Genomic DNA, 14467 nt, shown 5'->3' with positions numbered 1-14467 from the left:
TGGCCGCCCCAGGGACAGGAGAAATGTTCTCATCGTTAATCGGATTTCTCTTCCATCTTTCGTTCCCTTAACATAATATCCTCCTGGGTGAAATCCAAATTAACTGAGCGTCTATTGGGTGCTCAGCACCATTCATTTCCCAAGGGCACTTTGATGTTATCCTATTTTCCCCCTCAAAACAGGAAATCAACTTATTTGGTGACTTTCTTTCACTGATGGCAGAGATGCAACAAATGACAGCTACTGTTGATTTATAAAGATAGCTAGTAGATAGCTTAAAAGTATTTGGTCAAAGCAAAAAAATAAATAAATAAATGGACTTAATAACTCAGATACTCCTAAATTTTCACTGTGTGTTGTTTTGCCTAACTTGAGGTTTCTGGTACTGGGTTGGCTCCTGGACATAGGTGATTAGTATTAAGAGCAAAAACTGTTTACAGCACTCATAGTTGGGAAAGCTGTAGCAATGTGTCTCAATATTTATTTAAATAATATTTATAAATATATATCATGGTTAAAATTGTTTCCAAAAACTGCTGGAAGATAAATTTCATTTATAAAATTGAAGATTGAAAAGGAGCAGAAAAAACAAACATTTATAACAAAGGGGAATTGAAAACTTTAAATAATACATTTGTGGTTTACTGTCTAGTGAACTATTATTGGTTAGTAGTTATTGACCAACTGCCTATTGGAAGCAAGTCTAAGTTAAGTTTAGAGGATTTTTAAAACTGAATTCATTCTGGGAAGCATGGAGCAGGAGAGAAACAAAAGATATATATTGATAGAGATGGCCATTTTGGGGTTAGGGGAAAAGCTGGTGCCAAGAAAACTCCCAGGAATCTACCAGGATGACCCCATCTAAGACTCCTAGCAATAGTGGAGAGGGTGCCTGAACTGACCTTCCCCTGTAATCACACTGGTGACTACCCCAATTGTCATCAGAGAGCCTTCATCTAGTAACTGATGGAAACAGATGCAGAGATCCACAGCCAAGCACTGTGCGGAGTTTTGGGAATCCTTCTGGAGAAGGAGGAGAGATTGTATGAGCCAGGCTTGGGGGTCAAGATGATGATGGGGGAACCAACAGAGACTAATAGGAACTAGTTTGAGCTCATAGACTCTGTACCTACAGCTAGAGAGCTTTCCTGGACCCTATCTAGGCCACCTACATTTCGGTGGCAGTTGTGTAGCTTGGTTTGTTTGTGGGGCTCCTTGCTGTCTTATCAGGACCTCTCCCTGGCATGAGCTTGGTTTTTGGAACCAATTTTCCATGCTGGGTTGCCTTACCACGCATGGTGCGGGGAGAGGAGCTTGGTCTTGCCTCAGCTTGATGTGTCGTGATGTGTGGACTCCAATGGGAGGTCTGCCCCTTTCTGAATGGAGAAACGAGTGGATGGGGATAGGGATGTAGATGGGAAGTGGGGGAGGGAATGGAAAGAGAGGGCATAGGGGAAACTGTCATTGATATATAAAATAAATGAAAAAAATTAACTAAAAGGGGAGTTTATTTTGCTCTCAGAAAGCTCATAAGGCCTAACAGAGAGAAGCTGATATTCTAGGGGCTTGGGAAGAGAAATTTCAAAATAAAGAAGCAGTAATTATAATAGTAAGTAATATAAGGAGAAAGGGAAGAGGTTGTGTCCTTTGAATTGTACCTTAGAGAGGGAAACAGTTTCATCTCAGGAAGGCAGTAGAAAAGAAAATGACTGAGTGGATTATGAACACACACAGCTGAGAAACTTGAGAAAATGGCTGCCTACTTTAGCTCATGTGAAGGACACATGAAGAATGAAAAATATCAGTGGGAAAGACAAAGATATTAATTCAGCTTAGGGATGAGTTTGTAGTCTGGAGTACTATTGGATAAGTAGAGATCAGGTTGGCTGTCTTATGTCCTGTATTATTCTTCCTACTATACAGAGATTCTAGTAAAATCTCACTGTCATACATGGGATGGTAGCTATAAAAGAATAGATAGAACATTGGTGCCCTTGTTTGTAGTAACTTTGATATGTTAAATTTCATACCAACAAAGAAAGTTTTCTCCAGGAAATCGTCACTTGGATTCCTGATTCCTGGTCTTTGACAAGGCTTAACAAACCCATAGACTCTACAGAATCCAACTTGTTTCCCTTTTACTGTTTCTTCATGCTGCAGGCTTTTCCTCGGAGTCTGATAGTGATAGAAAAAGGAACATTTTCATTTTGTCAGTCTTCCTTTTCAGCAGATAAAATATTTAATTCCTCTTATTCTGCTACGTGTACAATCTCAGTGTTCCTTACAAGCACCCCCCTAAATTACACCAATCCTTTGCAAATGCTACTGCCCTTCATTGGTCTCAGCATCTCCTTGTTTATAGAGTCAAATAATGTCTAAAGAAATAAGAAGCTCTAGGGTCATGCATGGCTTTTTTAAGGTCAGTAGAGAATACATGAATTCTTAAAGCTTTCTTTAATAATGTCAAAGGTCTCACAGTTACTCAACAGTAGAAAAATATTTACCACAGACATGCTTGTAATTATTCCAGACTACTTACTTATCGTAGTGATTAGACCAAGATTAATATACACACTCATGATCCTATAAAGAGTAGAACTTAGTGTGATGAAGGGACTAATTACATAGTCACCCCTTCCTCACTTGAACTAACCACGAAAGCAAAAAACGGAGCTCACATTGGTAGCTAGTAGGGTGGTCCCGAAGAGGTGACTATAAGCTGAGGTCTGAATAACACAAAGGAGCCAGACATGTTCAGATACAATAGTTTCACTTACAGTATTTTGACTTAATGATGGAGGGAAAGTCATATACAGTCAGTGGGAACCATGGTAACCAAGCTCAAAAGAAATGGCTATCTGAAGGCAGTATTCAACTATGCTGGTTTCTAAATCAAAAGCATCTGCATACACGTTAGAAATTAAGATTATGAAAATATACGGAAGCTAATCTCAAGTTAAGGAACAAATGCCCCATAGAATTATGAAGATACCTACTTAAATCTAAATCAGCATGTTGTGCCCATAGCAGAGATATACTTGATATATCCAGAGCTGCTGGGAACTTCTGTTCGACCACCAGACTATGCTCTGTGAGTCTTTTGCTTTTCATTATTTATGGAGAACTAGCTCCATTCTCATTTGCTCTTCCCTTTTATGTTAATACCTTCACTCTGATTTTAATCTAGGCTTTTGGTCCAGAAAGTTTGTAACCTCTTTTAATATTGCTTCTCTGAATCAACCTGTGGTGATATGATAATATTCAGGAAGCAATATTACTTCCTTAATTTCTATATTCTGGAAGAATGTTTTCTGCATCCTCAGAGAACAGTATGTACCTTAGTTCTTTGAAAATGGCAATAGCATTTTTCTGAGATATCTGCACGCACACAGGATATTAATTTTGAATTATTTCATTTATCAATGGCTGTATATGGTGAGCAGAGCCAAAATGCCATAGATGATAAGACAATAATGAATTATTTCTCATTATTACAGAATTTGATTTAGCTTATAAGAATGATTCTTCTGATCTCTGTGGCATTACTTAGGGTCTTTCATTTGGTCACACTTATGTGTCACTGAATATAAGTTGGAAGTATGAAGAGTACTTGAGGCTGAAACACCATAAGTCATTTTGCCATGTTCTATTGGAAGTGCAAGCCCAGCTTGATTCAGGAAGAGATACCCTATACATACCGAAAAATGGGCTACATAATAGGAAGGAAGGAACTCAGAGTGGCTATCATTGAAGACTGTTTGTTTCCCACAATTTTCTTTCTATATTAAAAAGTGCCAGCTGATAAAATATTCTCAAGCCTTCCCTGGGATATTTGTTGTATTATAACATTGACTTGAAATGAGTCTCCTCTGTCATGGCTTCTTGGGGAGAGCTCCCTGGCTATATTTACTATTATGAACCCACCATTCCGGCATTTAAGGATTGAGGAACCTACCATATATACTCTTGAACACAAAACAACAACAACAAAGGAAAATGATAAGTCAAGATAGCTAAAATTCAAAGATCCCCAGCATCTCAAAAATAACCTGTAGCTATTGTCTAAACTCTGAGGGCAGAAAATATTTGTTGATTAGGGTCTATGATCTCTATGCTTTTTATTTGCCTCCTGGTTTCTAAAATTCTTTCCCCAAGTTACCTTCTCTTATCCACAAGAGGTGGTGGCCTAGTACCTACAGTGAGTAGTTTTCTGTTGACTTGTAGTCTTTATAAATTTTTGTTCCCAAAGTATACTTTCATTTCAGCTTTCAATTACTTCCAGCAAATGTGGGTTGTAAACCACATTTATACTTCTAAAGACCTATCAATAAATCAAATAAGCTTTCACTTCATTAAATGAAAAGCAAAGTACCAGACTGAGCTATGTCCCTCTCTACATGAGGATAAGGTTGAGTTATTATAGATTACTTAAAGTCCTAAAATCCCTGTATTTGTGACCTAACATATTTTAGAGTTTTCGGCAATGGCTTGTGTAGCCCTAATTTAGATTTTTAACCCTTCATGGTCAGATTTTCCTGGCAAGGCTCTCAATTTGACTTCAGCCTCAACCCACTTTTCTTTTAGAAGGTTTAGCTGAGTGGAGTAGGCTTCCAAACAAAGTACAGTACTAGACACAGTTCCTTTTAATTCTGCATAAAGATATAGCAACTCCTTTTTTAATATCTTCAGTACTGTTGTTCTTTATCCTGTGTCATTAAAACAAGCCCATTCACACCTCTGTATCTTTCTGAATCTCTCAGTTTTATGATGTATATTTTGTGTTTCTATGTGGTGGCAAATGACAGTGATCCTATTTTTTCCCCATCCTGCAACAAATTTCCCAGTTTTTCACCTTCTGTAGCAATTTCCTCAACAATTGTATTGCTTTCCAACACACTGTCCTTCAACCCTCTACAGCTTCTGTGTCCCAAAGCTAGTTTAGGCTGGACCAGCATCAATTGGCATTCATTATTGGAGACGTAAGTTTTCATACTGCCCAGTCTCACAACTGTTTAGCCCCAATAAAACACACAGAGGCTTAAAACAAATTTAAACTGTTGGACCTATTAGCACAGAGTTATTATTAACTAGCTCTTACAACTTAAATTAACCCATAATTCTTATCTATGTTTAGTCACATGGTTTGGCACCTTACTCAGTGAAGCAATCTTAACTTGCTTTCTCTGTGTCTGTCTGGTGACTGCAGACTGATCTTTTCCTCTTCCCAGAATTCTCCTATTCTGGTTGCCCTACTTATACTTCCTTCCTGTCTACTGGCCAACCAGCACGTTATTAAACCAATACAAGTAACAAATCTTTACAGGGTACAGGAGCATAATATCACAGCACTTCCCCCTTTTTTCTTTTCCAAAGAGAAACTCTGAATCTAATCTTTGTTTAGTGTTTTTCCTGACTATTATCCCTAACAACTTGCAACCAACACTCCAAACAAAGACAAACATCTATAATCCATTTATGGGGAATGTGAGTGTAGTTTTCTAGGCTACTTCCTACAGATTGTGGGTACTGATAATCTGATGGGGACTCAAAGAAAATTTAGGATTATGCTCAAGTCCTAACTGAAGTATTCTGTGAGGCGTGATCATCTCAGCTAGCAGCCTTGAAGCTGTTTTGGACACAGAACTCAGAAGAAATGGCAGCAGAGGTGCTCTGAAACTGGATCAACTAGGCCATTCATTCCCAATGGAGATTTTTCAGGGTGTCTTCCTTGATAAAACCTTATTTTTCTTAACTAAGAATGAATCCACAGCCTCTCATTTCCTGTGGAAACAAAAGCAAAACCTCATCTCCAAAGTAACATATCTTTTGACTTAAATTTTAAGTCAAAGCATTTTCAAAATGTATAGGTTGAATTAATCCAGCAGCATTTGTAATCAAATGTCTTTTAGCAGCTGTTTCTCCTTCCTAGGCAGTCAAACAATTCAAAGACAACACAATAACATACAATATCCATATTCTCTGTGTGTTTTTCATGTTTGTATAGCTTTAATTTTTTACTCTGTTTCTTTTATTTTTATTTTTTTGTTTTTTTGAGACACAGTTTCTCTGTGTATCTTTGGCTATCTTGAAACTCTCTCTGTAGACCAGGCTGCTCTTGAACTTACAGAGATCCACCTGCCTCTGTCTCCTAAGTGCTGGGATTAAAGGTGTATGCCACTACACCTAACTTAACTACTCTATTTCTTTTTTAAGGACTCTCTCTATTCTTTTTCTTTTCTGTTTCAAACCTACACATATTTTAAAATATACTATAAACCGTTTAGAGGTTTTTTTTTTAAATCTGACTCTGTCTTTACTGTTTATCTTGATCTTTTTCTGACCACATGACCACATGAACGATATTATATCTTTGGTTTTAGCAGCTGGATCCACCCAATTCCTTAACTTTTTGGGAGTTTAGTTTCATGATAGATGTAATGGTAGGAGTCACATTAATTGACAAAACTTTGTGAACTTTCTATGTTCAGGCTACCACTAAGAAGTCTGCCACTGACTCCTCATAAACATCATTTAAGTGTTTGGTGGCAGAGTCTTTTAAAAGAGCTCTGAGGTTTTTGCTACTAATACTGAGTAAAGAAGCCTCTTTTAAAGGAGCTGTGCCTTTGCTTGATTCTAGCGCACAGAGCCCACCTGAGACAATGCTGCTACCAAGAAGCCATACTTGACTCTATTCTTTTCTCTCTAGAATCCTTTTTTGTTTTAAAGTTTTCTCAGGTTTTATGTGGAGGGAGAAGAGCAGACCAACTTTACTGGACTCATTCAACTGGATTTTCATTCTTGGTATTGTTTTTTTTTCTTTTCTCTATGTCATCCTGGGCTTTATTCCAGCATAGTGATCTTGGAGAGGTTAGAAGTCATGTTACATGGTGGGTGGATTTCCTGGAAGCAGGGAGGAAATAGACTTCACTGACTAGGAAACAACAACCTCCACACATAGAACTAAAGGGAACTATTACTTTTAATAATAAATTTTAGAATTTGTTTCTGATTTAAAATTCTTTAAATATTTCTTACCACAACCTGTAAGAATTATGTGTGATATAGGGAGTGTCTATATACCTCAGAAAAAGTATGATTTCAAGAAACAACCTTGACCCTCACCATGTAAAGTGAGCTCACATCATCGAACCTATTCTAATTTTTTAAGTGAAAGCTATAGTCTGTAAATTTATTTTACAACCAGTAGATTGAAGAGTGAAGCAAAAATTAGCAATTTTTGCAAAAGCATGCGTAAACACACATGTTGAGATAAGTGTGTTGCAGGGAAGGAGAAGGAAAACATGAGTGTGAGTTAAAACAGTCTTAAAGCTTGTGTGCCTAGTGTCATGGATCACAGGAAGGTTAAGATCCTGTCTCTAATGTTAAGCAAAAGTTCCCTCAGGCCTCCCTCAGCTTCCAGTCTTTAAAAGTCAGAATGCATTGCTAAGCCAGTAGGTAGGCTTGGTTTCTTTTGATCCACTTGAACATTAGTTTGAGTTCTCTGCTTGCTTTGTGACCTGTCTGGAGCTGTAACATGCATCCTGCAACATCATCCTTGATGCACCCTGTACCTTTATCATGCTTTCTCTTTCCTCCTATAAGTAGATCAAGGACATTGCAGCTTCCATCCCCTAACAAACGTCTTTTAAAAATTGTTGATAGTATTTTAGAGCTTGTGACTGTGAAAATAAAAATATCTCTCAGAGCTGTGGCATTGTGAGTTGTGAAGAGAGTTATTGTGAGCACAGTTCCCCCCGCAAGTGGGAAATGTGTCTCTCACCTTCAAAATCAACCTGTTCCAGAATCACACAGTGTGTGGACATTATTTCCCAGGTTGAATTATTACTTGAATAAATCTGTACAATGAGATTTAAAGTACTTTGGTTCTGCCTGTTATGTGGATGAATACCATTTCAAATGATATATTACAGCACACCAAAGATAAAATGATGAATTATATAGCTTTCCACTATTGCTTTGCTTGTCTCAAAGGGTATAGAATGCTAAATGCAACTTGGAATATTCTTTTCTTAAAACATACATTGCAAGCAAAAATACATATTTACTTATAGTAGTCACACAGAGTTTGACAACTCTGAATATCTACACCAGGTCCACAGAAGACTGACCCTGCCGACAGTCAGATATGGAAAGTGGAGGGGTTCAGAAGCCCCTATGTCTACTGTTGAGCTGGTGGTTATTGATAGATTCTTGGAGACAGAGAAACATTGATTTCGGTTGTGTGCCCACTGCCAGGCTCTAAAAGATAGTTCAAAACCCATGGTTAAGGGAAGGCCCTGGATCAACTCAGTGAGTCATGTAAAATAATAGACACAAACATGAGAGGTGAGTGGGGATAGGTGGGTCATGGAGAGAGTAGAGTAAGAATGGCCACTATGCATTATGTAGACCTGTGAGACTTTCTAAAATCCAACTATAGAAACACATACGAACACACACACACACACACACACACACACACACACACACACACAAAATTTAAATGAATGAGTGTCTGGAGTGAATAGTCTCTAACTGTCCTTCAAACTCTGGAATCCTATTACCACAGGGTGCTTCCATGAGAAGGAATGCTAACCTGTGCTGTGTTACTTTTTTATCTCACAAGTTATGCACCCTGACAGACACTAAAGCATATTTTTATATTACTCTTTTACAAAATGTATTTCTGAAGGATAAGTTGACAAAGGACATGGTGAATTTCCAAAATTAACTGTGAACGACAGATCATCTAGGCATGACTGAAAGCCATGCATAACCTTTGTGTTCAGGTACTTCATTTCAAAAATGTCACTTTCTGCTTGTTCAATGAGAGTGTCATTATACTATTTTAAGCCTTAAAATGTGTGTTCTCAAGTTGAACAGGAATTATTGCTTCTATCTTTGGGCTTATTAGAAACAATTTAAAATTCATTTAAAATTATAAAATCACCTTTTTTAAAATGGTTGGATTCAGTTAAATGTTGAAAATTGCAGTGCAGTTCTTATTGTCTTTTTGTATGTGTGCCTTTAATTAGCAACAATTTAATATCTGTATATGTAGCACAGGACTATTTTAAGGGCCTCAGAAAAAAATTATACTAAGAAATAATTTTCTTTACTTTTAGATTCACCAGAAATAGATTAAACATGAAATAAATTGGGGGATAATGTTATCTAGAATTTAAGACTTTTCCATGTATAGATAAACTTTAAAAATATGACAGTTGAAATATATCGTCATTGATCGATCCTGTGATATGTGTACAAATAAAAAACTGCATCCCTAGGAAATATGTTTGCCTCTGATCTTACTTCCCAAAATGAATTATGAGATTTTGGGGGGTTATGAAACAAAGATATAGGAATCACCTCCCCCCCCCCCCCAGTATCAAGGGAATGAATTGAACTATTTGTAATTTATTTAACAATTTACTCTCTACATAATCCTATTCTCCCAATTCAAACTTTGCACAGTGCTAATTTGGAGGAACGGGGAAAGAACTACTAGAGTTAGATAAACCTGCTAGCCTTTGGCAGTCTTCACCCATCAGGGAAGGGAAGAGAAAGAGGCTTTACCTCTTGGTGTGCAAGGGTTTCCCAGGAAAGATCAGCTAGAGAACTGGCCATGACCCAAGGAAGTGCAGGATGTAGGTATCTTGCAACAACTGTCAATTCAAGCAGCAAACCTCCAGTAAGTGTGTGAGAGTTAGGCAGTCTATGTGTGGCCATAAATTAGAGGTTGGAGAATTGTATCACAAGGAACCATGATTAATGTCCTGGTGGTAGAAGCCTGCTCCTGGGTGGATATTTGTCCTGAATAGTGCTTTGTGGAGCAAAAACATGCTGTCTTGAAGAAGATAAGATGATGTGAGACAGAGGATGAAAATAAATTTAAATGCTACCTTGGGATGTACTGTACTAAATTTTAAAATAATAGAGGTACTCATATAATCCTAATACGAGAGGATAAGATTCAAATAGGTACCTATCATTTAACTATAAAGGGTTCTTACATATTCACATAGTGATCAATAAATACATACTTTATCTTAGCTGCCTCAGGGTGACACAGCAAAATGGGGGCATGATTTAAATTACAGAAGTTCCATTATCCATAGTCTTTAACACCAGCAGTCTGAGATCAAGACATGGCGTGTTTAGCTTCTACTGAGGGCTTTCTGCCTGGCTTGTAGAAGGATGACTTTCCTCTGTGTTCTGATATGACAAGTAAGGAGCAGGGAAGAGACTCTTTCAATACTACAAAGGCCCTTTGTTCTCAAGACTTCTGCCAAGCTTACATGTCAACCACAGCTCTGTCTCCCAGTATCATGATACTTGTTGTGGTCTTTAGTAGAATATATGAGTGTCCTAGAGGATCAAAGATCAATGGAAACTGCCAGGTTTGATCATCTCACTGATACCAGGAGACTCTTGTATCATCTTTGGTTTTCCTTGTACAAATTCTCTGTAATTGGTTCAAAATTAAACTATCTCCATGAACTTCATATCATGAGCTTGTCCATATTTCTTAAAATTGGTTATTCTAGTTCAGTTATACAATACATTCTTCTGAAATAGGAAATTTCTTCATTAATTTCATGAGTGTAAAAGATCTTTATTTCATTTTTGTGCCTTTTTGCAAACAAAACAGTCATTTGTTCATAATTTTAGGAAAATGCAGGCATTGATCCCAATTATTCCAAAGGTTATCTTCTCATCTGTGTGGAAAAGAAGGATGTTGTCTCAAGGTTTCTCTGTCCACTCAGGTACTTTGGACAACATACAAATCCTGTTTTCCCCAATGATCTGGATAATATTTAAGAGAGAAGAATGAAAATCTTAATCTGAATGTGATTGTTCCTACCCAGGGAAGTTACCCACCTCATAGCACCATTCTTACTGTAGGCACCGATTAATCAGTGGCCCACAGGGCCCCTGACTCTTATACTCTTTCTGAGCCCAACAGCCAAAGGAAATTTATTTCCAGCATCATTAGTTTAGGTAATGCCCTGTGGTTGAAGAAAACAGGAAGTAAACTTCAAAGAATGATCTGGGTAGATTTTCCTTCATTCAAGTTTCCATTCTTTCAAAAATCCTTCCAGCACAAAATCAGCCTTGTTCATGGGTAGCTTTGCTAGACTGCCAGTACTAACTTAGCCTTGTTCATAGATAGCTTTACTTTATCTTAATTTGTAAGTGTTGTGTGTACATAAACTGATTTTATTTTTTTAATATAATAAAATTCATGCCAAGTTGGGTGCTGAAAAGAAGAGCTATTTCTAAAGAGGAATTAGCTAACTAGTTTCTACTTAATTATGTCTGTAGACTGTTAATGTTTTGAAATAGAGGGTTTCACTAGGCTAGTCTTTTGGGAAATGACAGCTAGTTTTTAGTAGAAAGGTTTAAAGAAAAAATCTAGATGCATTACAAAAAAACCCTCTGATTGCAATGAGTACAGTTATCATCATGGACAAGTGGAAGAGAGTCCTTGAAATTATAAATCCAGCCAAATGAAGTGTGTAGTAGAATACTTGATTGTTTTTGCCTTAAAGACACAATGCATGCACAGAGCAGCCACATACTCAGAACTCAGAAGTATTCCTATCTTTAGTAAATTTTTAAAGGCTTTTGTGTCGAAAGCTATGAGATTTGAAAACAGCAAAGAAGAAAATCAAAGTTTCCTTATTGGTGTCTCGACAGCCCTCTTAGTCTGCAAATCATAGAGTAGTCTGGTTAGCTTTGTCCAAGTTTGGCAACTGTAAATTCTGCTGTCAGCTGACCTCATGTACTGGCATCTACTTAAGCCACTAGGTCTGCCACATTGTGTCATGAGATAATCCATATAAGTATTAATCAACACAACAAGGTAATAAATCCGTAGCAAGAGTCCAGAATCTTTCCTCATAAAACAAGTTTTAATTGCAGACAATTTTCACCTGGATCTACCTTTCAATATGGAGTCAAGAAGTTTGTTCTCTATCAAGATTTGTAGAGCAGTGCATCTGTCACAAGTTCCCAGTTTCCATCAGTTATTGAAGCTTATTCATTACCCCTTGGTTATTTTTCTTTAAAACTCTCCAGGGAATTCAGAATTGAGAGTGGAACATCACTAGTAAGTTTACCCAAAGAGAGCATTGGGCATGCCTTAAGATATCTGCTGGGGAAAGTAGATGAATGGGCCCTAAACCGCAGCAGGATCAGGAGATTAACGCGTCTAGACTCATAAGATTTTCATAGCAGTTTCTCTGAAGTCTTGGATCCATCTTCATAGGCACTATTTATTTGTGACAGCACAGAGATTAAACTCAACAAAGTGTGATGTTTTTATTTTTATCCTAAAAAGGTGAAGGCATTTGTTACAGGCACACCAGTAAAATATTTCAATTTCTGTTAATTTTGTGAAAATTTATGTGAACATACATCATATTCTCCCTGCCGACATCTAGTTCAGTCTCACTTTTCCAAATTTATTTTTACATGTCGTTATCCAAGAAAATTCACCTTTAAGTTTTTCATTGATAATCCCAAGGCAGAGTAATAACTACTGCCCCGGTCTAATGCCTTTATCAGTGTTGAATGAGTAGCTAGATAATAATTAGTCCAAAATTAAGAGTCGGTATAATTCTACCATTAAGATATTCTATGGGACATGTTTGACCATGAGTTTGCGGTTTAATCAAAGACTCAAATTAGTAATGAAGTTGACTACTCTTTGCCTCAAAGAATTACAGAAAACCCAAGCACAGGTCAAATATGAAAGCTTTTCAATATATTCATGTTTTACTTCTCAATCCTTTTTATTTTTCTTTCAGTGTCCGCCAAGCCAAGACCCCATAGTGACGAATATTCAAAGAAAATCCCCCCACCAAAACCAAAACGGAATCCCAACACTCAGCTTAGCACGTCATTCGATGAAACCTACATCAAAAAGCATGTGCCAAGAAGGACCTCGCTCCCACGAGATTCATCTCTGTCCCAGGTCTGCAGCCCTGCAGCGGACCCGGAAGAAGAGGAGCCTGTGTACATCGAGATGGTGGGTAACATTCTGAGAGACTTCAGGAAGGAAGAAGACGACCAGAGTGAGGCTGTGTATGAAGAGATGAAATACCCCATTTTCGACGACCTCGGTCATGATTCCAAATGTGACTTTGACCATCACAGTTGTTCTTCGCAGTGTGCTACTCCCACGGTGCCTGACTTGGACTTCCTCAAGTCTTCAGGACCATGTACTCCTAAGGGTCTTCTCTGTGACATACCCCCACCCTTCCCCAACTTACTTTCTCATAGACCACCCCTGCTGGTGTTCCCACCAGCCCCAGTGCACTGCTCCCCCAATTCTGATGAGTCTCCACTGACCCCTCTGGAGGTCACAAAGCTTCCTGTATTGGAAAACGTGTCTTACATGAAGCAGCCACCTGGAGCATGTCCATCCTCCCTGCCATCGCACACCTCTAGCCACACTAAAGAGCAGACCGGAGCCCTGGGCCCGGCGCCTGCAGCGCCTGTGCTCTCCTCGTCTCCTCCGCCTCCATCCACTCTGTACAGAACCCAATCTCCTCATGGCTATCCAAAAAGTCATTCTACCTCCCCATCCCCTGTCAGCATGGGGAGGTCCCTGACACCCTTGAGTCTCAAGAGGCCTCCCCCCTATGACGCTGTGCATTCTGGCAGCCTCTCAAGAAGTTCTCCCTCAGTGCCTCACTCGACCCCGAGACCCGTGTCGCAAGATGGGGCCAAGATGGTCAACGCCGCAGTGAACACCTACAGCGCTGCGCAGAGTGGCTCCAGGTCCCGGACACCAACCAGTCCTTTGGAGGAGCTCACCAGCCTTTTTACCTCAGGGCGTAGCCTGCTGAGGAAGTCATCCAGCGGCAGAAGGTCCAAAGAGCCTGCAGAGAGTAAGTTGAGCAATCTTATCTTGTACAGGCCTCAAAACCAAAATGAGGCCCCATCGGTGCATGCCTGCAAAGCTCAGGGGACTTGCTTCTGAGGCTTTTTAATTTCAATGTCAACATGTAATGACATTTTAAAATTTATGGCACTCGCTAAAAAAATTACTGCGTTCTGAGTGGGCACTCACCACAAATATTAAAATGGCAATCTGCCCAGTTGTAATATATTCTATTCCCCAAAAGATGTGAGTTTCTTAAGGCTAAAATTGAAACTATTACAATGGCCCCAAAAGGTCTAGTGGAAAACACCATGCATTTCTTAGGCAAAAGGTTTGATTTGGAGGAACCTAAACATGTACATCCAGAATAGTTAAAGACAAAACTAAGATTATAACTCAGTTGTTGGAGATTTTCTGCAGGAAATCCTGCAGGAAAGACAGCAAACTGGACAAAGTTTGAGGTTTCTTTTCCTTTCATATAAAGAATGGTTCCGTCTACACACTTCATATGATCACAGGTTTCCGTCCACTGTCAACGAGAACACTTTGTTCTCTGCTATACACCATGGGAGGGGA

General features: G+C 38.6%; 1 protein-coding gene across 2 annotated transcripts in view; it reads left to right on the top strand.

Annotated features, from left to right (window-relative positions):
* Positions 1–14467, top strand: part of Nyap2 (neuronal tyrosine-phosphorylated phosphoinositide-3-kinase adaptor 2) — a 252747-nt gene that overhangs the window by 142982 nt on the left and 95298 nt on the right. For both annotated transcript variants that reach the window (XM_038340643.1, XM_038340644.1), the window contains exon 3: positions 12813–13898. In XM_038340643.1, the coding sequence (XP_038196571.1) occupies positions 12813–13898 (1086 nt within the window). The remainder of the gene's footprint in view (positions 1–12812; positions 13899–14467) is intronic.

The sequence above is a fragment of the Arvicola amphibius genome, chromosome 8, assembly GCF_903992535.2.
Source record: "Arvicola amphibius chromosome 8, mArvAmp1.2, whole genome shotgun sequence".
NCBI classification, from domain to species: domain Eukaryota; kingdom Metazoa; phylum Chordata; class Mammalia; order Rodentia; family Cricetidae; genus Arvicola; species Arvicola amphibius.
The sequence above is the reverse complement of the archived record's forward strand: the minus strand, read 5'-3'. Positions and strand labels throughout refer to the sequence as shown.